The 27,794-nt window shown below is 27.1% G+C and overlaps 1 protein-coding gene across 2 annotated transcripts in view; it reads left to right on the top strand.

Moving 5' to 3' along the window:
• LOC129956865 (uncharacterized) overlaps nt 1–23,707 on the top strand; it is a 42,266-nt gene extending 18,559 nt beyond the window's left edge. Inside the window, exons 3-11 of one of the 2 annotated variants that reach the window (XM_056068836.1) lie at nt 57–110; nt 9,869–9,947; nt 11,008–11,183; nt 12,034–12,139; nt 12,595–12,765; nt 15,989–16,024; nt 17,531–17,645; nt 22,151–22,237; nt 23,487–23,707. In XM_056068836.1, coding sequence (XP_055924811.1) covers nt 57–110; nt 9,869–9,947; nt 11,008–11,183; nt 12,034–12,139; nt 12,595–12,765; nt 15,989–16,024; nt 17,531–17,645; nt 22,151–22,237; nt 23,487–23,614 — 952 coding nt within the window. In that variant the 3' untranslated portion in view covers nt 23,615–23,707. Of the gene's footprint in view, nt 1–56; nt 111–9,868; nt 9,948–11,007; nt 11,184–12,033; nt 12,140–12,594; nt 12,766–15,988; nt 16,025–17,530; nt 17,682–22,150; nt 22,238–23,486 lie in introns of both variants that reach the window. The other variant, XM_056068826.1, reaches the window with a different exon arrangement.
• The last annotated feature ends 4,087 nt before the right edge of the window (nt 23,708–27,794 follow it).

Below are 27,794 nucleotides of genomic sequence, written 5' to 3'. Positions count from 1 at the left end.
TTTTTTTTTTTGTGTGTGTGTGTGTAAATATTTATAAAAATTTATTTTATTTTTAGGTACGGTCTAAAACAGAATGATGCTATACTGGCTACAGAAAAACACATTCCAATGTGAGTATTTTATCGTATTTGAAGGGTTATCTTTCAGCAGAAAACTCGTCGAACAAGTTATCGAGAAAGAGAAATACTGAAATTGGGAAATGTTTTTAAGTAAATTTCTGCCATTTCCAGCAATCAATTTTTAACATGATATTTTGTGGTTGAGATAAAAATTCTGAGATACGAATGAACTTTCTCGCTTTTTACTCACATTTTTTAAAACTGTAATTAGATTCTTTTTCAAACCTGATTGTAAATTTTATGAATTTTCGTCTCATTTAGGCTTTTGCTCGATACTTTCGTAAAATAATTTCAAATAAATGACTTTCTAAAATAAAAAAATAAAAATACCTTGTATTCCCAATACCTATTTCATCTAATCAATATCAATAATGTATTATAACTGAAAAATGAACATTGGGAAGTCAATGATTTTTGAATTGCAATGATGTTTGTGAAGAAAGATTCCATTTCGATTTTACTATTAAATGTAGATAAAACGATTTACAAGCAAAGTCTATTCAATTTCTCATCGCACTTTGCAAAAGTTGAAAATTTATTCCGCATAATTACAGTCAGTTTTACTTTGAAACGTTCATAATCTTTCGATATAGTTTCCTGCATGTGGGAGTCTTAGAATTCCTGACACTGAACCTGTTCTGATCGTGATTTGATTGAATATTCTATTGCTTCATGAATCTAGGAACAATTCGATAGACATGTGTTTGCTTCTTTTGCTTGCTGGGGCTGGGAATTGCTGTTCTGAGATTTAAATCCTAATGATTATGATTTTGTATGTTCAAAAATTTCTTAAAGCAATGCACTAATCCGCCTTCGCCACCAACACAACTGTATCGCTTTAGATACATGATTTTAACTTCATTAAGAACATAAAGTTGGAAAAAAGATTGAAGGACTACGTGCATTACAAGCTAATGCTAGTTGTTTTGGCTGTTATTATTGTCATTATTTAATCACCAGCAATTAATCTCAATTAAATAATATGGTGGTGAATAATGATGGAAAATCACATTTTCAGGACTTCTATCAAAGATCCGCCATGTATTTGGACTCTGTTGCATGTTTACCTTTTGCGGTCGTATGTCTTCTCTCTACCAATAAAGTTTTTTTACTATTCCATTCTAATATCTACACTAATTTACCACAACATAGGACTATACTGATCTTATATTACGTTGATGAGATTGCATTTAAGTGTAACTACGCGTTTTCTTAGCTTCTTAAAATACATTTTTAAAAATACGGCAAAAAATGGCAAAAAAGAAGTGCATTTGGAAATGGAAAGTACCGATGACGAATTACATTTTCACTTCCTGAACACTGGCTTTGATATAAAAAGTGATAACGATCATTTTGAAAACATTTTTACTAGTAACTCTGATTGTGACGTTATTCCAATGAAGCGACGAATGACGCATTTTGAATAATAATAAAAACAAAGAAAGAGCAGAAAACGAAAATAGTAAACATCTATAAACCCGACCAGCAAGACCCATATATATATATATATATATATATATATATATATATATATATATATATATATATAATACAACCTCAAATGGTTTAAAGCTGCCTTAGTGGAGCGAACGTCTTGGCTTTCTGGGATATTGGAATATGGAACTCATTCTAATCATTTTACCGTGATTCAAATTATGTAAACCGAACCCAAAACATCTCTTATAGCTAAGAAACAAAACTAAATAAAACTGGCGTAAATTTTAGATTTCTAAACGTGTGTTTTTATTAATAGGACTGAAATGCTAATTAATATACCTGAACCGTCTTGTATACTTCCCTTGTGATAGTAAACAATTCATTTACATTTTTAACATTTAAATATAACGCTCGTTGATTAACAGAGGTAATGCTAATGCGTATTTCAAATCTTTCGAACGCACGTAAATCAACAAAAACAGAAATGAGTTTTTACGGAACTTCTAAGTTCAATAACAACTTGTTTTAAGTTGCGCGTGAGTTTATTTTTGCTTCGTTGCACCACAGTACTCCCCCCCCCCCTAGTGAGCTTCTCGAATGATGAAGAAACGTCACTTGTAACGAGATGGAATGTGGCCTCGACGTCCAAATCTCGTCACTAATTTTGGAGCAGCAAATCTCACTCTTCTGTCGCTGGTGACTTGCTTGGTCAAAGGAGTTTCTGAATTTGCAGTGTGTGATACAGTTACTGAATTCTTTTTAAGAGTTGCTGGAATTTTGGAAATCAAATTAGGTTCTGTATGATTGTCAGAAAAATAGGACATTATTCTGTCTACAGAAACGCTGACTTCTTTTTGATTTATTTTTGAAGTGAAAACTTTATCTGTTCTCCTTTCAACTTTGTGTGGTCCGTGATAAGGTTGTTGGTAACTTCGACGAGAACTATCAGTGCGGACAAATACGTGTGAGCAAGTTTTCAAATCCTTGAAAACAAATGTTTTTTAGCTTGAATGATTATGAAAGGAAACGGGTTTTAAGTTTTCTATGGTGCTTTTTAAATTCTGGATAAATTCAGATTGTGGTTGAAAACTTGAATTCTGAAGAAAATCGCATGGTAGTTTTATATTTTTCACCATACAAGAGTTCAGCCGGCGTGGCTTGAAAATTATCACGCCACACTGTGCGTAAACCTAGTAGAATAATTGGAAGCGATTTTGTCCAACTTTGTTTCTCATGGCACATGATACTGGTTTTCAGTGTACGATGCCAACGCTCGTTACAACCAGTAGATTGTGGGTGGTATGCGGTTGTTCTATTTCTTTTAAAACCAAAAAAATTTGAAAGTTCTTCGAACAGTTGAGATTTAAATTGAGTACCTTGGTCTGTTGTAATTACAGTTGGAATGCCATAACGGGAGATCCGATTTTTTAATAAAGCATCAGCTACAATTTCTGCACGGATGTCAGGTAGATGAACAGCCTCTGCCCAACGTATGTAGCGGTCAATAATTGTAAGACAATACCGAAATCCTTCCGATGGTGGCAAAGGACCAATAAAATCTAAGTTAATTTCTTGAAATCGTTGGCTTACTGTAGGATAATTTTGTAATGCAGTATGGACATGTTTAGTTATTTTGGCTTTTAAATATGACGCTCGTCGATTAACAGAGGTAACGCTAATGCGTTTTTCAAACGCACGTAAATCAACAAAAACAGAGTTGAGTTTTTACGCTACTTCTAAGTTCAATAACAAATTGTTTTAAGTTGCGCGTGAGTTTATTTTTGCTTCGCTGCACCACACACCTTTGACCAATTTTCAACATTTACCTTTTAATAGCTTCGTATGTAAGTTCTCAATTCTGTTGTGAATGCACTGAGCTCTGCTTAGTTTTGCAGTAATTACATATTTAAAAAAAAAATCTTCCATTTTAACATTCTTAATTATTAAATAAAATAATTTACACGGTGATCAAAGGTACAAAATAATGCTAACTTTTAACCTGCAATTAAAATAAAAAGAAACATGGAAAAATGAGTTTTATTCTCATAAAATGATAACATAGTCTTGATTAAATCTGAAATTTTTATTCATAAAATCAAGTTATTTACAAGAATTCGTTCTTTTTAACATACATTTATTATATTACTATTTCCATGTTATGAAATGAATGGGAATAAAGTTACATGAATGAGAAAAATATTTACTGAACTTTATTATTGGAAGGGGGGATTATTATTGATTTCAGATTTTGTTAAAGTATTAAAGTTACTTTTCAGTCCATTTTTATGTTTTTAACTTTGAAACCATCATTTGACTTCAATACTTCTAAAACTAGTTTTTCAGGGCTGTCAGTGAGGATATTTTACTCAACCCCTCCCCCCTTCCCGTTCTTCACTGAGCCTTAGGGAATGGCTTCACATTTTTAAGAGAGATCGCTGATAAGGCCAATGGTATATTTAGACTGATAAGAGAGTGGATCAGTCTCTGTTGTCGAACCTACAACGGTTGAATCTTGCATGAAATATGGATGAAACATCGTCTTATCAGTTGCAGATGAAAGCAGAAACTCTTCATTAGTAAAAGTATTCTTATTAAAGGTAGCAGAACCAATAAACTACAATATTAAACCCTCCCATGATATTATTTGAAGTTAAAATGAGTAACCCAGTTTAGCTACATTATATATGGCAACAGATTAACATCCATTCGTTAACTGCGTGGTTGTAATTAGTTTTGAATAGGCCAAATGCATTCCTGTTTGACGGATGCATTCGATAATTGTTGTGAGGATGAAAGGACACGAGAATTACACTGTCATCTCAATAACAAAAATAGTTTCCCGATTGTCAAGGAATAACAATGCAAATGTTTCGTAACTTGGTAGAATATAATTGATAAAAGTGCTTCAATAATTGAAAAAAGTAGTCTTGTAAAGTAATCTAAAAGTTGAAAAGTTATCTCATAAGAAAAAGATTCATAGATAAAAAAAAAAATCTAATGATTAGACCATATTAACATATTGCATATTGCATAATATCATGTAACAAAGGATAGATTGAAGTATGCTTGTGAGTTAGTAATATTTTTTATTAATTTTTCTTTCAAAAATTAACCACCATTCCATAGAGAGATGAAAAGAAAAAATTTATTTGGACTGCCAAAATATATTTACTCCCCCCCCCATTTCATTTTTATTGGTTATTTGTACTGTTTTATGATTGGAAGGGAAATCTCCAGCGATAAGCCATAAGACCAAGATAGATGACATATACAAATTACCATCTTCCTCACATCTTGGTTGAAATATCTCCAGTTTCCTCTAAATAAGAAATATTCTACCTGTGACCTTGTCAAAGAGTACAGTCAGTTATGCTTTTACGTTTAAATCTCTAATTCATAGTTGATTTGGAATAGAAAAATCAGTTTGATAGACAAATTAGGTTTTTAGATAAACAAAATAAGACTATTAGTCTGTCTATAATATGCATACATCAATATCATTTTTACTTTCTCGTATAGTTAATATAGGGAAAGTATAGTAATCGTCAAAAAATTTGAACGCGAGATTTTGACGAATCTTTAAGTTATAGATCTTCCTGAGTTCGAAAAACTCATTTCTGGAAAATGTCTGTTTGTGATAACTCAAAAATGCTTTGATCTAAACAGATGGAATTTGATGTACGAGCTTTATACCAAATTCGCAGATTTCTATCAAATTTTCAGAGAAATCCGCTGAGAGGAAGTCTGTCTGTACAATTGTTCGAATATAATTTAGCACAATAATTATAAAATGAAAAGAACTAAATAAATAAAATTCGATACACACCATTAACATCTATATTGTAGACATATCAAATTTTGAGTCATTCAATTAGGAGTTGGCCCTCAGTCGTCTTTCAAAACCATGTAAACGTGATTACTCAAAGACGCAATGACTGAAATATATCGCATTTGGTACAAGATTTTGTGTCAAATTTTTGTTTCAATCGGTTGGTTTTATACGCATCTAAATTACAAATTCGATTTTCGTATGCTATTAACTGCATACCAGGGATTAATCGCCAAATAACTCGCCTAGGTTGACACGATAGATGGAGTAAAAATACTAAATTCACGCCAAAGGTTAATATTTCGTAACTATTGTACGCCAATGCTAGACAAGGCGTTCGCTGGGCTAACACTTTTATTAGAAAGTATGCGAGAAAGCTTTGCGGAGACCACTCCCCCTTGTTTAACCCTTTAAAGGGCAATTTTTTTTCTAGTCATATTATGTTAAAATATTTTTAGGCTTGAAATTAGAATAAGAAAAGGGATTCATTTAGCTTATTAGATAAATTTAATTTGATTAATTAATAGTTACGTAACAAATCAAGACACATTTTGTGTGAGATAAAGAACTGAAGCATCTAAGTTTTTGTCTTACTAAAAAAAATTGTGAGAACTAATGCCAACCTACATAAATTCATACAAAGATTGATAAATTTGGTGAAAAGCAGACTTCCCACGGCCCTAGAAAGGGTTAATTATAGCAAAAAATATTATGAGGTATTTGTAATATTTTCTTTTTATAAGTAAAATCAGATAAATATTTTTATTAATCAAAGTATTATTTTGTAAAAATAGAAACAAGTTAAGTAATTAATGGTTAATCTTGTACTAAACACAAAAGCTCTCATTTTTGGTCATCCCTTGCCAGCATAGATAGAAGTAGTCAAAAGTACGACATTCTCCTCCATATTAAGAAAGACTTAAAATTTGTTAAAGGGTTACTCGAAATATATTATCGTTCTGCCCCCAAAAAAATAACAGGGTTTACTTAATTACAGACAGTTTTTTTCGTGTCGCCCCTTATAGTAATTTTTCATTTGCGAATACCTGGTGAAAAGAACAGGATTGTGGAATATCAAAAACAGGTGTTGTAGATCAAATGTAATGCATTATCTACTTATCGAATGGTAGATGTCAGCAGATAGAAAAGAGGAAAAGACAAATTGCATTGATTCGCCATAACCGTTGACTTTCCCTGTGTTGCAAATAAAAATAGGAATAATTCTTTAACTGGATGTAACCAAGGCCAAATAGTTAAATGAGATAAATATACTAAAAATCGCAACTTTATTCTATTTCAATCGATAGCTTAGTATTTTTACTTGCTGTAAACGATATGTTTCACTGATTTATACAATAATTTTATGAATATTTCTGTTAGCGACTTTATTTCTTTTTAATAATTAGAAAATATGAATATGTTTTTTCTGAACTGTAATGTATATAAATATAATACGGAGAAAAAGTTCACGATTAGAAAAAAAATAGATTATATTTAAAAGTTTTTTTGAAAATTATGCGCCAGTATAAAGCCAAATCCAATAGATTATTCAAAACTTCTACAAAAATGCGGACTTTAAACAATTAATATAATCCTGTTGCGTGTTCTGATTTACAGCACATTGAATTGCCTGCCAAATGGACACTTTGTGGAAAGTAGAGACTTCCACATATTTTTTGTTTGATGTAACATTTTATCTTATACTTGAATATACATAAATATGAAATTAATTTTTTTCAAAGTCGCTTTTGCTTTGTTATTCGCTTACTTTTATAAATCTGCTAAACCCGAATTTTTAAAAATATAATGGATGTCAAAGGAAAAAAAATGCACGACAATCAAACTACCCATAGAATTTTTTTTATTATTGATTTAAGTTGTCTGGAAAAATCCGAAGTTGCAAAATATAAAAATATCAATGATAATTTCTATAGAGAATATAATTTTGGAAAATTTCATTTATATAAAGATGAAATATTTGCATATCACCTACACAAAATCCGAAATGAAAACTTTACAGATGTGATGCTTCGAAAAACTGAATAAAATAACATGAAAAATGAAATTTCCAAAAATATTAAAACCATTTCTTTGGGGGGGGGAGGGGGAGAAACCTTTTGGAAGTTCAAAAGAAAAGAAACTTTTTTTCCCGTCCCTGAGCCAGTGTCCAAAACAAATCAAAATATCATAAATTCAAATAAAACTTTTTAAACGTGCTTTAGAAAACAAAGCAAATATTCGTTATCACATTATAAAACGAAACTTATCAAATGAAATAAAAACTACTTCATTCAATGAGCTTGAATTGAGAAAATTTTTAATGTTTGCATAACTTTAAACTACACAAAAGTGAAAATCTACTTTGAAATTATTGTATCTGAGAAAACATACTTCGTTAATTATAGCTTTAACAATGGAGAAAGATATAGTAATTGAGATATATGATTACAACAATGAAATGTATCATTGCAAATCATATAAAGGCATTAAAATCAGGAGGAAAGCTATACAGCAACTAAATTAGTATCATTTAAAATGCAGGGGGTCCCAATTCTTTTCCTATTAGAGATAAATGGGCAGTGTAAATTGCAAAGCAGTTCAAAATAAGACCATGTTAATAAATAAATAAATAAAAAATCCAGTTAATTTTCCTTGTTACACTTTTTAAATTTTCATACGACCCTTCTAAATAAATTTAATCAAGTAGAAAATTTAACTTTTTATGTATCAACATAAAAAAAAACCCGCATACTCATATATTTAAAACTTAGTGAGTTATACTAAATTAAAAATCGAATCCGCTGTATAGAGACTGTATACTAAAACAAATAAAATCTGTTACATATTATAAAAAGATAAAATGTATAATATTTACATTAAAACCCTCTTCGTTTGTTTAAGGCAGGTTCATAACACTCGGAAAATTTTGAGAAGCTTTGAAAGTTGCGTTTTTTCACTTATATTTCTAGTATTAAAAAAAAATAAGAAGAAATTGCCCCGTAAAGTCAGTATTACTCTCATTAAAAATTCTTTAAGATCGAAAATCCACTATAGAAATGAACTTGAGAACCACGCTTTCGTATTTGCAGTCAAATTACAACTAGGTACAATGCACAATAAATACTGAAACGTAATTATTAATTTTTAAACGATGTTAATGTTTTAGAATTGCATGCATTTACGGATAATTTTATTAATTGTAATTTTCATTAGCAGCAAAATCTTTAATAAATGCAAATATTAGTAATACGATTAACCATAATCGTGAGAAAATAAAACTTGCATAATAATATTAACGAGATTTACAGATTTTCGTTTGTATTGCGAGACTAACTTTTATTATTTTACATCAGCTTCAGATAAAATTGTTTATCTGAAGCTGATGAATAATTAAAGTTTCAGAATGCTTTTTACGCATGATGAATGCTAAGTTCGAAACATATTCTAAATGTATGGTCTGTATTATTGACCATTTATATTTATACTGTAACACAAATTAAAAACAATCGCAAAATCTTTCTAAAATACAATTTATAAAATGCCCATTTATTAGTATGCATTATTTATTATTATTATGCGCATCAAATGCGAGACTGCATAAAATGAAATTGAGGGCTGCATGCGTCCCGCTGCTCATATGGACAGACCACTGTTTATCTCTGTCTATTAAAGCTTTATTTAAGGGCATATAGAATTTTTTTTTGGCGGGGGGTGTACGCTATCGCATTTTTGATCTAAAGAATTCCAATATCGGTTTATATATGGCCCCTGTTTTCACCGAAGAATGCAAAAATGGCATAAGTCATTTTTTTTTTTTTTTTTTTTTTTTCTGTTTAAGATACAGTTACTGTTTTTTTTTTCTGTTATTATAATTTATTTCGTTTTAAAGATACAGTTATGCGATTTTTTCCTAATGATCTTGTTGGACGGGGGGGGGACTTCTTAATTGACCGAATTTGTGTAGAGGGGTCGCATAAAAAAATTTAAAAAGTATAACTTTTTGAAAATTAACGCGATTTTATTATTATTATTATTAACGTGGTCTTATTTTGTATCTTATTCTGACTGACTTTGAAATTTACATTGCCCACTTATCTCTAGTAGGTAAAGAATTAAACCACGTTTCAATCTTTTTGTGGCACCCTGTATAATTTTTCAAATTTAAAGTGAAGAAAAAATATTTTTTTTAATGAAACTTTTTCAGAAATATAAGTAAACGTCAAAAAATTACTTATTTTTAATTAGCTTTTAAACTCTAAAAGGTTAACATTTTGTTTATTTATTTATTTATTTTTGAAGAATGTTTCCTGAATTTTATCAAAATTGAACATTAAAAAAAAACTTAAGATTGATAGAAGACTGACACTTGTACTCTTTATTATATCTAGAGCGAGATAAATAGCTACTTTTTACCATTTTTTAACTATTATTTATATTCTCATTTATTTGTTATATATTTAATTTCATGAATTTTTTCTTAAAGGTACAAAGAAATGGTAGAAAATTACGAAGTTGACTACACTGCTGGCGGTGCTTGTCAAAACACAATGCGAGTTGCACAGGTATATGAAAGTTATTTCATTTGAAACTGGAATTAAACACTTTCTTAAATCTGTTGAGGTTAAAATGTATTACGTCCGGGGGGGGGGGGGATCCATTGAATTTTATCCATTAATTTCTTCTTTACTTTCTCCTATACGAATTGTAGGAAAAGTATTGTAATCATTAAAAACAAAAAATTGATTTCGAGGTTTTGAACGAATTGCCAATTGTCAGACTACATTTCGAAAAACGCTGCGAGCTAGAAGAATGAAATATAATATATGGTCTTTACACCGAATTTGTAGGTCTGGATTAAATTTTGAAAGCGATCCATTCAGAGGAAGTATGTCTGTCGGCTGTCCGATTTGGTATACAGATTTAAACATCTAAAGTATAAGTACCCATGAAATTTTTGAACCAAATCCGTTAAGGAGTGCATCATCTGTCAGTCAATAGTTTCACAAGCATGCAAGTACAATAACTTAAAAACACAATCACGATTGTAGTTTTGCATTAAATTTTGGTTTTAGCTGATTGAAAGAAATTTAACTAAAACATCATTTCGATTTTGAGATACTTCATATCAATACCAAAAATCAATATTTTGTATGTTCGCCAGTGTCTTGCAAGTATTCGTGGCCTTACTCAAGGGTCAAAATTTTATGCAGGACGAGGGAAGGGAAAAACATATTTTATTAGAGTGTACCTTATAAGCACAAAATGCCAAACAATATTGATTGTTGCAGTATATTTATGATATTGACTGGAATTCAAAAAGGCGAACAACATCATGGAGATATCGGACAATATCTTGTGCTAATAGGGTAGAAAGTTTTGGGGAGATAATTCCTGCTGTTTTTTCCCATCTCTTATACTTCTAAAGTAAAAAATTTATAGAATTAATGCTTATAAAATTTGTTCTGTTGTTATAGTAAGCATATTTTATGATTATTAATGATTACTTTTTTACCGAAAAAAAACATGAAATGAAGCTAGCTATTCATATTTACTCGACAAAATATCAGGTAATTAATATTATTCCTTTACTGTTCTTATTAATATTTTTTTGGTTTATTATAGTGGATGGTAAAAGAAAAAAATATGTTTGCTTTTATGGGCTGCATAGGAAAAGACAAATTTGGAGAAATTTTAGAATCCAAAGCTAAAGAAGCAGGTGTTTTAGTTTCATATCAGTATCATGAGACATTACCTACTGGTACATGTGCAGTTGCCATTACAGATCAAGGAGCAAACAGGTAATTTAACCCTTTCTAAGGTCGTGGGAAGTATGCTTCCCTCCAAATTTATCAATATTTGTATGAAATTATGTAGGTTGGTGTAAGTTCTGACAAATTTTTTTAGGAAGACAGAAACTTAGATGCTTTAGTTCTTTATCTCACACAAAATGAAGTGTCTTGATTTATTACTTAATTATTAATGAACTAAATTAATTAATTAATCAAATTAAATTTATCTAATAAGCTAAATGAATCCTTTTTCTTATTCTAATTTCAAGCCTAAAAATATTTTAACATAATATAACTAGAAAAAAATGGCCCTTTAAAGGGTTAAAAGATATGCATAATAATTAAAATTACCTGAAGTAAATTATATTGGCTGTTAGTATGTAAATTAAACTTAAGATTTTGTGTAAAATGTTGCTGTTTTTGAAATATGTTTTTAAAAAATTCTGTTAGCATAGGATATTTTATAGATGACCAAATCAAGTTTTATCTTGCTTTTTGCTGAGCAGCTTCAGCTTTCAACAATTGTTATTGAAATACAGCTAGAATTCCAGAATATTGTATTTTATCAAATTTGTTTAAAGTCTTAACTGACTATTTATCAGCCGATTTTCTATGCACAATAGAGTTATCCTTTAAATCTAGCTACATGTCACCATATTTTGGAATCTTAATATATATCTACACTAACTTGGTTTAAAAAGCTTATTATAAAACATTGCATATTTTTATTTTTATATTAATATATAATTTTGAATGTTATAACTCCGTTTTATAGATTGCTTTTCAGTATTATTATTAGCTATTTAGTAACCAATTATAGTATATTTTACAACTTAATTATTTCTGTTTGTCTTATTAGATCTTTATGTGCCTATTTATCAGCTGCTAACTGCTTTAGCAAAGAACATTTGGATTTGCCTGCTAATAAAACTATAATAGAGGAGGCACAACACTTTTATATTACAGTAAGTAGACCAGACATGATAAGCCTTATGTTTTATGTATAATTATGTACTTTACATCAGCATATCTAAATATGTTAAAATACTATTAATTTATTGCTTTGTGCAAAAGAATATTTAAATATTGTCTTCTACTTTTCATTAAATAAAATTAGTTTAAGTGGGGTTATTTAAAATCACGAAGATTTACCTCAATAATTTATGTAAAAAAAAAAAATGAGAATAGGCTTGTGTCAAAATAAAAAAAAAAGATGAAAGAATTGCTGCCTTATAACTTAGCTAGATTCAGTAATTTTTTTTTAGATTGCATATACTTAAAATGTGATTTCATGTTGTTAAATCAGAGGTTGTTTAATAAAACTGGTATTTTTTTTTTTTCAATGAAGTATTTGTTTTTGTGAAATCAATAAATTGCATTATTTTGTCAGATTTTGATTTATTTTTGCTTCCACTTTCAGAGCTTCTTCTTGACTGTCAGTCCTCCATCTATTATGCATGTAGCAGAACATGCTTGTGAAAAGAACAAAACATTTTGCATGAATCTTAGTGCACCATTTCTATGCCAAATCTTCAAAGAGCCAATGATGCAGGCCATGCCTTATGTAGATATATTATTTGGCAATGAACAAGTAAGTATTTTTATATTATTAACAGTAGCAAACTACTAAATTTCATTTATAAAGTTCTTTTTATATTTGGTACTCTTTATGTGGTGCAGAATTATTAAATTATTCAAGTTATTGACATTATTTCAGCTGTATGAATCATTAAAGTTTATAATGATAATCTCAGTTTAATAAATAAATGTAAAATTTGATTTACTACGTTTAAAATGAACTTTAGAGAAGAAATATTAATTAATTTTTCATTACAATGCAATTTCAGATTGTATAAGATGTTTATTAATTTCTGAAAGACTTTCAATTTCTTAATTTCATTTCTCTAGAAAATTTTTAGCCATTCTATATATGTTTATATTGTTACAGGAAAAACAATAAGTCCAATGAAAATTCCAACTGGCTCGATAACAGATGATAATGCTTTATTCTACATGAAACACACATAACAAAAACACAGTCGAAATGTACATAAAAGAGCACTCGCAGAAATAAACAACACACAAGCTGCAAATCACCGTTAAACAATAACTGCACAAAGCATTCAGATATAACTTAGTAGAAATCAACATTCCTAAGAAAAATTTTGCTCGGCTGCTCTCCCTCTTGATTTATATAGCCTTCATGATAAAGCATCAAATGTTTAGAATAAACATCAGGATTTAGAGTCCCAATGTAACTTTGAAGACTCAAATATTCATAATTCTTTATGTTGTCACCAAATGATCATCAAGACTATGGGTCATTAACTTGACAACCATTACTATTTCTGTAAAACTATCTATCTTACCAAGAGACTTACTACACAAGTACACAGTATTTGAATTCGCAATAATATGAACCTTCCTTCTTTCCACTTTGTAGTCCTCTCAAAAAGTACTACCATACTTAAATATTATGCTCCATATTATATAATTTAATTTTCCTTGCTTTAATTATTATATTTCTGTACTTTTTTTTCTTCCATTATTTTAATAATAAATTTTTGTTCATACTATATACAGTTGCTGTTAAATCTAATTTTCATATTTTTGACTATTAACTAAATCAAATAATTTATTAATAGAATTTTAGTTTTTTCATTATAAATGTGTTGCTGATACAATATTAATACATGAATTAGTATCATTAATAGGGCTGGGAAAAGACAAAATAATCTCCAAAGCAAAATATTGGAATCATTTCATATCCAGAAAATCATAATAACCTCTTCTCATCTTCGAAATACTTCCCTTTAACTATATTTCTGGAATTTTGTCTATCAAACCTCCTCCTCCATGGAGATGATGAGGATTTTACTCTAATTTTGTCCTTTAAAATTTATTTTCAAAGCAATCTAATACTGTAAGTTTTAATTTATCCTAAATATTTTATGTAATACATTTTTATCTCTTTTATTGGATTAATTTTTTAAATGATTCTAAATGTTTCATAAAATTTAATTTTTATAAGTTATTAAATTAAAAAATGCTTCTTCAATTCATTTTATTTTTGCATTGCAATTTAAATTTATTAGTCGAAATATTTCTGATAAAATGTTATTCCACCCCTGAACTGTTTTGATCTTTTCATTTTCTTATTCAAGAACTTCTTCCATTTCAGGAATATGCTGTTTTACTGTTCAATTAAGAATCCACAGAATGCTTGAAATATTTGTTGATTATATGTTAATTTTTGTGTCAAATTATAGCCTTTCTGAGTTATTCAATTTCAGCTTTTAGATTTGATATTTCAATACTGTATGATGGACAGGTGTGAGAATTAAGGCTTAAAATATCCCTGCACAGAAATTGATCCAAATTTACAAATGTGCATTAGGAACATTGTGTTGATTTTTGATTATGAACTTATAAATGAAATAAAATCAACTGCTATATATACATTAAAAATTTGTATTGTTTTTTAGATTATTCTTAAATAATTCTTTTTTAGTGCACATATTTTTTAATAACTAGCAATTTTTCACAATAGAAAAGTACTGTTTATTTATATTCAACACTAGGAAGAAGTTAAGCAATATTAGATTTAAAATGTCCAGTGATATTCTACTACATATATAATTAGTTGAGATATATTGTTGCATAATATGTTATAAGGTAGTTAAATTTTTTGTAACTAAAAATTATCTGCATATGATATTACTTATTTTTTTTTATTGAAACACTAGCTGCTTTTGGTGATCAGTTATTTTGCCAAGATTAATGGTTATAAAAAATTTCAATTAAATATTGTGTATAATTTGGTCTTAATGGCTCATCTCAAAAAATATTTTCAAATTTCAATAGAGATATAATTTGCACTATTTTAGAATATACATTATTCTGCTGATTATGTTATGGTTTTCTCTGATTCTCGTTCCATATTTTTATACATTCAATTATATCAAAATAAACATGTAGTGTTTAAATATTACATTTTAAAATTTTTTCCCCATCACTTGATTTTGAACTTAAATCTTAATTGTATGTAGAACAAAATTTTTTTAAAAAAAATGTTACATTAAAAGCATGCCTTATATTGTAATCTACTCAACATGAAAAATTAGGAAAATCTTCATATCTTGATGAACAATGGGGAATGATACTAATATAAAATAATGCAAGCAACAATAAAACCTATCTCAGTTTTAATTCAACAATAAGAATTTATTCTTGTAAAATATGCATCAAATACTTTTTTAAAAATTTATTAAAAGTAGTATGAGTTATACAATTTAAAATTGGTATCGCTGAAAAGGTATTTCTTTGAATTTTAAGTTGTAAAAAAGTTTTGTATAGTAATATTTTCAGAAGTTATGAAAGGAAGATGCCAACATTTTGCTTACTTATTAATTAATAAAATTCCTAATTAAAATTTCAAAAAATGCTTTGAGATGCACATTTGCATTCTCCAAAATATACTTGTGTCAAATTGGTTGCTGTAGTTTAAACAGTCTGGTCTCAAAGTATGAATATACACACACACATTCATCTTCTTTTATTAATAGAGATTGGCTACAATTCAATGTTTCAAACTGAAGAAAAAGATTTAAATTGGTAATTTTGTGTGTGTGAAGTATGAAAATACGCAAGTACAAGCGAAGCAAATTAATACACTAAGAGTAAGATCGCTATAATTTTTCTTAATCTTACATTATTTTTAGATTCTTTTATAACAATTTAAAATAAATGTTAAATATTTCAAAAGCAGGATTTAGATTAATAATTTGATTGACAATTGATTTTATTCTATATAGGAAGCTGCTGCATTCTCCCAAGAGCAGGAATTTGGGGCAAGTATCTTTTTAAAGCTTTTATCTTGAGATTAATGAAATGGAAGAAATTGGATCATTTTCTTTTTAGTGCATATTTAAGACAATTTGCATTTATTATAACTTTTTGGCCTTAATAAACTAAAACAGAAAATTAATGGTTTTTCAATTAAATGTTATTCTTAAAATTCAAGACAATAAAAATTCCTCTCGAAATTTGTAAAATCAAAGTGATACATTAGTCGTCAATAAAGATAGAAAACTGTAATATTCTAGAAGCATTTTCGTAAAATACTCTTTATTGTCTAGTTATTTAAAATATTAGGATAAAATAATAATAAGGAATTTATCTGTTGATAACCTTATAAACAAAAATAAGATAATACACAAATAACTCTACAATTTTATATTTTCAAAGCATTGATATAATATGAATTTTATACTTGGTTTATATCCCTAATCAATTTATATTATGATTATTAATGCATAGTAAAAATATAGAACAAATTATCATTAAGTGATTGCATATCTAAGCAGACACAAAAATCTATTTCATTTTAATGTAAGTGAATGTTTTATATAAAATATAAAAAAGTAAAACATGTTGAACTGTAATCTTATGAGAAAGGAATTGGCATTATTATTTAATAAGACAAATTTTTTCTGAGCAACAAAAATGAAATAGTCTTAATTTTTTAATGGCATAGTTATAATATAAAAACTATTATAAAACATTGGTATTATTTATGTTTAATTAAAATATTTAAATATTTGGCTAAACTTTTTTATGAAATGTACAAAAAGATAGTTTATATTGTATTTCAGTAGCATAGAATATTGAGAAAAAATTGTTTAAATGTAGGTTGAAATTGTCTTACAAAAGATGTCTGTTACTTAAATTTAAAATATTATCATGTTTATATCTCTTATTATCAGCTAAATTAATTTCTAAACAAATGCATTTTTGTAGAACTATATTTTTACAATCGGGGTTTAATATAATTATCAAATATGTGAGTTAGATATATTTAAAAAGCTTGATTAATATCTCTAAAAGAATAACAAACAGCTTTAAGTTATTTTGTTAGTTTTTGTTGTTGTTTATTAGAGAATTATACATGCACTTTAAAAGTATTCTTCATACAGGAGCTTATGGATATTTAATTCAGAATTGCTTAAATAAGTGTATAAATAATTATTTGTTGAATACATATTTTTTTTACAAATAAAATAACAATTTATGAATTAAAAAACAATGAAATCGGCAAAGCTCTTTCTGCCAAATAAGTAGCATGGATATTTATTATAAAAGAAGATATATACTGCAAACTATTATATTCTGCTGAAATTTTGTACATTAGCTTAACCAAGAAACTAAAATCTTCATTTTCTTTTTAACTGCTTGTTAGAATTTACTGTTAATTTAGAAAATTCTGCAAGTTTTAGAATTCATATTTTTTTAGCATTTAATTTTAAAGTAAAATGGTAAAATTAAACGTCCATGTTAAATGTTTATTGTTCTCTTAGACGGACAATGTTGAAGAGATAGCATTGAAAATCAGTGAATTACCTAAGAAGAATAAACAGAAGTCTAGAGTTGTAATAATTACTCAAGGAGAAAATCCTGTAGTTTTGGTCAAAGGTAAGGAGATTACTTACTGCCTGATTGTGGCAAAAGGTAAATATATTTGCTGTTTTTTGTCTGTTATGCATTTGTTTTAAAAGAAATGCTAATATTTATACAGAGCCATATTTTTAAAGCAATTTATTTAAAATTATATTTTTTCGAGCAATTTCATTTACTCTCTTTTAACTTTTTTTGCACTACCTCACAATTTTTTTTAATTCTGCATTAGATGACAACTAAAGCATCATTATTTGATGATTTCAACAAATCTTTTAAGTGTTTTCAACCATTTATCACAATTGTACTTTAGACGAATTAAAATGTAGCTATGATTCTGATACAGTATAGTTTAAAAATGGTTCTTGTTTAATAAACCACAAAAAAACCAACGTTAAAGCAATTCAATTTTTACACTGCTTACGTTTGCCTGTAGTAAGAAAAGTAAAATACTTAACAATGCAATACTAAGTAATTTAAAATATCAAGGGCACAGAATCTTCTAGCTTATTTAAGCATCCCCACAATTCAGTTTTTCATTGAAGAAAAAAAAATTACTTCACGATATATAAAAGGTAAATTGAAAATTAATTCAAAGAATATAAGATTTACTTTTCTAATGCTGAATAAAAATTTGAAAAGGTTTATAGTAAGATGTTACATGAAAAATTAATTAAAAAATTAATTTTATGTTTGCAGATATTCAATACTTTTTATTTCAATCTTGACAGTTGTCTGAAACAAACTTGATTTTTAAAAAAATTTAATAGCAAATATTTTTGGAATCACAAATATTAAATAATTGTTACTGCATTAAAGTTAATATATCATTTTCAATTTAAAAAAAAAATTAATTTTAAAAATAATTTTCAGGGATCATTTTGATTATCATTTTTTTATATTTATAAAGTACTCGGTTTTCTGTCTTAATACAAAATGCATTACAGTATACAGTTTATACAAATATATTCACATTAAACTTGGGTATAAAACTTTTGAATCGTATCTGATAAATACGATTATAAATAGTACAGCTTAATTACATTGATTAAATTTTATTTGAAGGTAGAAAACTGCAGTTCATAAAAAATATTTTTGTTGTTAGTAACTTGTTTATTCTAAAATATTAATCTTTCATTAGTGAGAATCTGCTTGAGCTTTGATCTTTTTAAAGCCATAATGACCTTTATAGCTTGTATAAAATATTAAAAAAGAACTTCATTATTTAATTAATTAAATGTTGTATCCATGAAAATCTTTTCTACTGCCTTAGAAAATAATGTGATGCAGACTTGATTGAATTTTCTGTCTGCTAATTAAATTCTCACTCTTAAACTGAACAGCAAAAAAAAAAAAAAAAATGTTCTTACAGAATTCTGTATTTTTATTTATTTCTAAAAAATTTACTTCCAGAGTGTAACAGTATTAAAAATCCTTAAAAACTACTTATTTGTAATGTTTTTTATTTAAGAATCTTAAAAATGCCTTTTTTTCTTTGTGAAAAGTGAAAAAATAGAATTTCATCACATTACAGAACTATGTCAGATCTGTTAAATTATATTACTGCATTTCTTTATAGTAGTATCTGATCTTTTATCTCAGTTTAGGAAAATACACTGATAATAAAGAGAAAATAATTTCTATCATTTATTTACTTGACTTTTATTGCTCTTCCTATTACTTGTAGGTAAGGGGGGAATCATTTCTTTTTAGAGATAATTTTATGTATTAATTCAAAACCATGCAAGCTAATTTTTAATAATGACTTCAGCAAGTTGTGTTTTTTTCTACACTGATTTTTTTTTAGCATTTGTTAATTATATTTCAACATTATTTAGTAAATCATCAAATGTAAATTAACTATTTTTACTGCTAGAAATTTTTACACATAAGAAGTTTTAGAAATTTTTAACAATACATGGAAAAAATATGTGTTTCATTCACTTTGAATTGTCAAAAGTGCATACATTGAATGGTTCAAGGCTTCTTAAAATAAAAATTATCCAAAATATTCATGGTGCTTAAAAGTTACTTGTAGGCTTGTAGGTTATTGCGTGTAACTTGAAGAATTATTGCCAATAAAATTACTCCTTTACTTTTTCATATACAAAATATTCAAAGAAAAAAAAATGTAATCATTAAAAAAAATTGAATTTGGAATTTTGCCCCGTCACCATCTGATATTCATAAATCAATAAAACAATTATTGTATTTTTTTTAAAGAACAAAATCGTACAGTAATTATTTTATTGTATAATTTATATATAATTATGCAATAATTGTTTGAAATTATTTCTTTAAATCCTGTTCTGCAAATAATAAAATGAGTGCAAGACAGGACAAATTATTGAAAGCTTTTCTTCATAGAAAAGAAATATCTGAAAAAGTTATATGCTATTATAAAATTCAACTACCCACCTGAATTCCTTCCTTCTATAAAATACTTATTTCAGATGACATCTTGAATTTCAATACATCAGAGTGAAAAGGTCAATGTATACATGAATGATATACAAAAAATAATTTTTCTTGCATATGTGAATATTTTAGTATTTTGGTTTGAAGAGTAAAAGCTCAGTATTGATGCAATTAATCATGATCACTATACAAACATCTTAAGAAAAACTGTTGTTTTGTTTAATAAATGTTTTCATTACTAATTCATTAATTCATGATCTTTTGTTTAACCTTACAGTCCAGTTCATTTTTCTCCTTGCAACCTTTTTTTTTTTTTTTTTTCTCTCTCTGCTATACAATTTTTTTTTTGTTGTTGCTTTTGATTACTTGCTGGTGTATATATGTGTCTTGTTTTGTTCATGTGCTTTAAATTCTTATATTTAATTCCAAATATAAATTTTATATTAAACAAATAATTTAGCCAAGTCAAGTTCACATATAATTTTAAAAATATAATGATTTTTGGGAGGAATTTAAGCCCTGAAGAGAAGAGTTGAGGATAAAACGTTTAGGTACTGGTTCTCTAGAGTATCTAATTCCAGAAGCATACTGTAACTGCCCTGTCTGTATTAATAAACACTCATTTGATGTAGAAACCGATAATCGCTCTATTAGCACCGCATAGTTTTTGAAAACTGAATACTGTTTAGTTTTAAAAATTGAACTGAAAAGGTTTTGATTTGCTATTGATTAAGCATTGAAGAATCTAGACTTTAAAAAAGCTGCAGGGGTTCCCCCTCTTTTTCCCTGAAAGAATGTACCATTTAAAAGCAGCAGCAACTTCTTTCATTATTGATACACAAAGCGTTATGAAACTCTGTGGATTTTTGTTTCTGCAACTTGCATGTATTCCACCATATGATTAAAGAATTAAAGCCATCTTCAGATCATGTCCTGTGTATTTATAATCAACTAAGAAACGTTGATGCAAGAAGAATAATGATGGATAGATAAGACTACTTATACAGATGTTTTGTGCAGAAGTTATTTAATCCCTATAACTCCATGAATAATTATAAACTCGGAATTACACATTGGAAGCAATTACTGCCCATTTTGCTGAACAATTTTGAATTTTCAAAATGTGTCATATTAACAACAAGCCCAAGGATTTTATTTTCAGTGAATTATTTCAGCCAATTGCATAAGAAATCTACTCTTTGGTCTGTTTCAAAGGAATTTTAAGGTATTTGAAAGTTAAAGTGATTGTAAAAAAAAATGTAAACAATCTTAATTTTGATTTTAGCCATTTTCTATAATAATAGTATCTGATTCTATTATAAATAATCTGTTAACTTATATATTAATATTTTATAATTGTATTATTTTAGAGGACTGCAAAAATCGAAACTGTGCTTCTTTCTTCTACTGAAACTGAATAGTTGTTTAAGTAGCATCTCTGCAAGATCTTTTATTTTATAAGAATATTATGCATGAAATGTTCATTACTTTTACATTAATTTATAAAAATATGCACATAAGGCTAATGTATTTTTATACAAAATTAAAAAATGCATTTTTGTTAAACATGTTAGTACATATTTACAAATTTGACATTTTTATAAGAGATTTTCTTTGATAGAAATTATATAAATTTTAGATTTTATGTTATAGTTGACTGTGCAGTTTAGGAATGCATCGTATCTAAGTTATAATTTATTAAGTAAATCCTGCTGTCCATTTCACTTTTCTTTCTGTGCATTACCATTACCTATTTCCTCTTTTACTGTATATGTCTAGTTCTTATTAATTTAATTTTAGTTGTATGTAGGTATTTATTACCTTTTATCCATGTTCTGCAATTGTTTTGTTCTTATTCACAACTCAATAATTATATAAATGGTATGTGGAATTTCAAATATTAATTCATAATTTATCTTATTTCGTTAAAAATTTGCTACCATACTGACTATAAAGAACCAAATTAAAACTTTACTGAAAACTTTCTCTAAATGTATTTAAAGGTTAAATTATGTGTGTTATATTACTATATATATTTTATTTTTTAAATGTTTAATTGCATTAAATTTCTTTACAATTTTTGGTATCATTTAATTTTTTTATAGATGGAACAATAACAAAATACCCAGCTATTTCTGTAAAACCAGAGGAGATAGTCGATACTAATGGTGCTGGAGATGCTTTTGTTGGAGGTATGTTTAAATTTTATTGTTGTATCTTTTGATAAAGTTTTAAAAATAAATTCATTATTCAAAAACATATAACTCTTTGACTTGAAAATTAGTTTTCAGCAAATATACATTATATGCATTACAAATAATTATCTAAAAATATTTTCACTCAATATAGTATATTTAAAAATCATGGGTCTTTTTTTTTTATAATATATATTAAACTTACTGCACTATATCCCTATCTCTTACTTTTAGGTTTTTGTATCTTTAAAAAGAATTTCATGTTATAAAATGCCCCAGCAATATAAATTTTCTGCAATATTATGAGAATAAAATGGTGAATTCAATTTCTTCAGGCTCATTCAGATAAAGATCTTTCAACTTTCCATGAGAATAAATTATTTTACTTATTTAAAAAGATATGCCTTTTGATTGACTTCAGATAGAATTGAATTTCAAAATAAAGATTCAACTAATTTGAATGTTTATTTCAAGTGTATTACAGATCATTCAATGGAAAAATCGGTTGTGTTTAATTTCATTTAAATTCCTTATTCAACTTTATGATTCAGACAACTAAGCATTTTTAAGAACAAATTGCAATAAACATTAAAGCTGTGTTATGTTAATAGAATTACACTTATTTTGATTATATTGTGCATGATCTTTATCAGTGGAGTTAGATAACAAATACATTGGTATTATTTTTAAAAAAATAATAATTTTGGGTTGTGCTAAAATTATTTTTGCATGATATTTTTAAAAGTTATCAATGGAAAGAGGGTAAAAAATTTTTTAATATTTTTTGATTAAATTTTCTATAAAGTCGTTCCGAGTTGCATATTCCAGCCTCCAAAATATATCTAAATATGCTTGTGTCTAGTTAGGTTGCTTTAGATTAAACAATCAGATCTGTCACACTCCAACAGACACAATTCTCCTTTATCATTAGTAGAAATGACTTGCATACCAATCACGTTAGTTAATTTAAATGAATCGATCTTTAAAAGTGTACTTTCAAAATAGCATTTTTTTCTTCTATAAAATTCCAGAAATTATCATCAAAACTTTTTCCATATCAAATTTTCATTCCAATGAATTTATATTGTATCACAGTACTCAGCTGGCTATTATTTCATGCTTTAGTAGTAATTTTATTCATACAGACTAAAAAAAAAATTATTATAGTTTGATTATTATATTTGCATTTCAAGTCAATTATTATATGATATTATTCCTTTGAGATTAAATACTTAATTTATTTCAGGTTTTCTAGCACAGTATGTTCATGAGAATCCATTAGATGAGTGCATAAAAGCGGGTATCTATGCAGCTACTGAAGTAATTAAGAAATCTGGATGCACTTTACCAGAAAAGCCAAACTTTGTTTTGTAGCATTTATACATACTTATTCCATACCAATATGAGATTAAAATTTCTCAGCTAGACCAATTAATTTTTTAATAAAACATTTAATCATTATATAAAGGTTTCTTTATTTGTTATATATGAAAAAAAATCATTTAATATTCATAACTGTGGGATTACTCTAACAAAAATATTTTTTAATTAATGCAAAAGGTAAAAATATTAATGCTTAATAACTTTTTCCCATATATAATAAACAAATTTCAGATCTAAAAATTAGCAAATAAAATATGTGAACAAATAGCAATAACATGAAAATTCTTGAAACTAACCCTTAAATATAAAATGTATGTTTATTGACATTAATTTTTTTCAAATTCAAAAAAATGTATAAAAATTTGCATTTGAATCTAGTTAGACTTCTATTAAAATATTAATATTATTTTTAGATTTTATTTTCAGTAAAAGTTGTTCCTCTAAAAGATTATAAAATTCTTTTCAAATCCATTAATGATAAAAACAGATAAACAACATTAAAACTGCCATCATGCTTATAATTTTTCATCCATCATAAATATTTGTCTGAAAATTATCAAGCCCCAGAAAAGAAAAAAATAGGGAGAGCCATTCTTTCAAGCCTACCACATTTTATTCTGGCATCATTTATTATACAAACATATAAAAGGTACCATTTGACAGTAATTAATGTACTCTTCAAAATTGACAATCTAGAAATTTCATAAGCTGCTATCATCTATAATCGAAATAAGTCTTCAAAATTTCAAATGGCAATACATGTTTTCCTGAACAAAAATTATTCTCAAAAATGAAATTGCATTAATCGATATCGTATGCTTCGCCCTAATAAGCTAGCAAAATTGAATTCCAAAGTTTTATTTCATTTTGAAAAATAAGTTAATTGACCTGTAAAATTATGTCATAGTAATATAAAATATTTTATATATATTACACTTTCAAATAATAATTCAAATGAATGTAATTTATCAAATCTGTATTTAAAATTTTTGAATAAATCAAAGGGTAAGGTTATTTTATCATGACTGCAAAATATCAGCTAATTCCAATGAATAGTTTTGTCATTATATTATGTTTTGTATATTTCTTCTTTAAAACAATGCATCTAGGAAAGTATTTCCTAATTTGAAAATGTCAACAACTTTTTTTTCTCCATCCAAATGCTATTTATTGGGAATTTCTTGTATCAAACACTAGCTACCTCATTGGTGTTAAATACAAATGCATAAAAAAATTTTGGCTGGTAAAAATACATTTAAAAAATCAACGAAAAACTTATTTTCCAGCACATTTGGTGGATAGTCTCTGTGCTTGAATATTTACAGATGGGCTATTATCATTTCTTGAAATTATATTATGTGGAAATTATATTTCCTACCCAATATTTGGTAATGTTGTAACTATGTAAATTTACAAACATGCTACCCAAATTCTTTCTATTAACAATTATCGCATAACAAATTCCATATTTTTAACAAGATAAATGAAATTTCCGATTTTTTAATGTGTATTGATATTTGTTTTATGCGTTCAAATATAAAATAAATCTCCCTTAGCTGAAATTATTAAAATAATTCTGAACAAAATTAATGTCAAATATCAAAACATGATTCGATTATGAACTTATGGTGGAATGTAAATTATTATGATCCGTGCAGATGGGAGCAACAGGATATGTTTTCAGGAACATTTCTTTTAATAATCACATTCATACTAAACAAGCACAAACACAACATTCACACGTGCAGCTTAACAGAGCAGCATATCATCTCATTGTCATTACACTTGCAATGCACTATGGGATGCGTATCTATTCAGGCATCTCCATCTATCATCCAAAACAGAAGAGTAATGCAACTGCTACAAACTTAGATTAATCGTTTTGGGTGCAAAATAAATCTTGCATTAATTCCATGTATATATGAAACCAATAATTTTAATGATTCAAGAAATTTTGATTCACATTTCATATTATTATTATTACCAGTTAAAAATTATGCATATTTTTTACTCTTCATTTAAATAAGCAGAAGCAGGTCAAATAAAATTTAAAAATAATAAATTCCAATCTACCTGAATATTGAGATCAAAACCCTTCTTGATTATTAAGATTGCATATTTTTCATGGCTAAAAAATTAGTTATTAAAATATATATTACAAAATAATACACAAAATTTTGAATTCTTTATTAGTATTGTTTTATTTGTTAATTACAGAGTGTGACATTTAAATTTTAAAATATTTTTGGTAGTTTTATTTAACCAGCTAAATGAATAACCATAACTTGTTACATAATTCCTTTATTAATTACAGTGCATAATTCTTACATCCTTAAGAAAAAATTAAATGTATATTCTGAATCATTTTTGTAAGCATAATATAATTCTTAATGGTAAATTATGTTTAGTGTACTCTTACGAATTTTAATTCTAACTTTGAAAATAATAACTATCTTATTGAAACAAAAAGCAGCTTTTTGCATTGCAAAACAACTTCACTTGTAGAAAAAGAATTCTCAATTGAAACTACAATTTACCAAAATTCAATTACATTTTTTAATATAATCATTTGAATTCTGATCGAATAAATTTCTTCTTTTCAGTGGCAATTCTCTTTAATATGTTGACTTAAAAATTATTATTAATTAATAACATCGTTTTTTTTTAAAGTTCTTGCATCATTTTTGTATTCAATAAACCAATGAACTTCTCTACTCTTGAAATTATTTATTGATCAAATTATTTCCATTTGTTGGACCCGATTTCTGCTATATTTCATTTGGCCCTTTCCATTTTTTTTTTTTCTGTGAACAAGGTCGCAATGCAGAAATTTGACGTGGACACAGCACTGCGATATATGCTGCATAAAAATTTCCCTCAATCTTATTCATTGGAAGTTTAAATTCTTTAAGTGTGACATATTTTACATAAACATTTGAAAATAAAATTTTCATCGACTGCAGAATAGAAGCAATAAGCTGAGCTTTATTTAATGCTAGCCGTCTTTGGCAACCAGCCACTTCACCAGTATTAATGCTCACTAATATCTCCAAGCAAAAAACAAATGCCGAAATTGAGCTGATAGAAAAAGAAAAGGGGCGAGTTTCCACGATTACACAGCCGTCCCATTTTCGATGTGATGGCTACAATCTTTTATTCTTACAATGCTTAGAAATCGGCATATTTTAAATGGAAAAAAAAAAGAGCGGGGGGGGGGGGAATTAAGAAACTTAAAACTTGATTGTGAACTAAGCTAATAAAATATAGCAAGTGGCAAAAAGATTAAAATTAATTGAGAACTTTTTACATTCACCTACTCTTAAAATCATTTTAATGGTTTGGCTATTGAGCTTGAAGCTGTTGATCAATTAAACTTTTAAAAGATGCAATAAAAAGTTTGCAGAACTAAAAGCGAGAAGAAAATTTTAAATAACTTCTTGCGATTTTAGTATAGTTGATGCAATTTTCATTTGATTGTGCAATAGAATATTTCTTTCTAATAGCAGTAAAATTGTAAACAAATGTTGTGGTTATCAATTTGTGGCTACATAAGGCATTTCTTAATCAATGTCTAATGTTTTGCAGTAATTGATTATCAGTTTTGTTATGTTACATGATAATAATATTGTTTTCTAAATATATATGCTCATTATAAATAAAAACATTGTGACTTTTACACAAAAAATATATTATGTATATGTTTAAGAGGCAACTTTTTTTTTTTTTTTTTTGACCGGGCCGATGTAACCGCTACAGCAAGTGCTGATTATAGTCAAATATTTGGTTGCTATCAACACTATAAGGCTGACTACAGTATTCTTAGGAGAAAAGTGTAGTTTTTGGATAAAAACTTCCTCTTACAACTTATTTTTTTTTTAAGTATCATTATTTTTTAATAAAATAAGTTCCCTGCTTAACAATTATACAATTAGACTGCCGCAGGTAGTGCAAGTGCCCTGAGCGCCATCACTGGGGACATAAAATTATAGAATAAATAAATCGCATTTAGGAAAAATGCCCTTTTTATTATTATTTTCTAAAACTAAAATAAAACTTCTTAAAGACAAAAATGGTTTTTTTAATACTTTAAGATATTCAGTTATTGTGAAAGTTCATAAATACATATCATTGAGTTCCGTGGCAATAGCTTAGTTGCCAACATTCTCAATCA

Source organism: Argiope bruennichi, chromosome 2, assembly GCF_947563725.1.
Source record: "Argiope bruennichi chromosome 2, qqArgBrue1.1, whole genome shotgun sequence".
NCBI lineage: Eukaryota > Metazoa > Arthropoda > Arachnida > Araneae > Araneidae > Argiope > Argiope bruennichi.
Note: the sequence above shows the minus strand (reverse complement) of the source record. Positions and strands in the feature narration are given on the sequence as shown.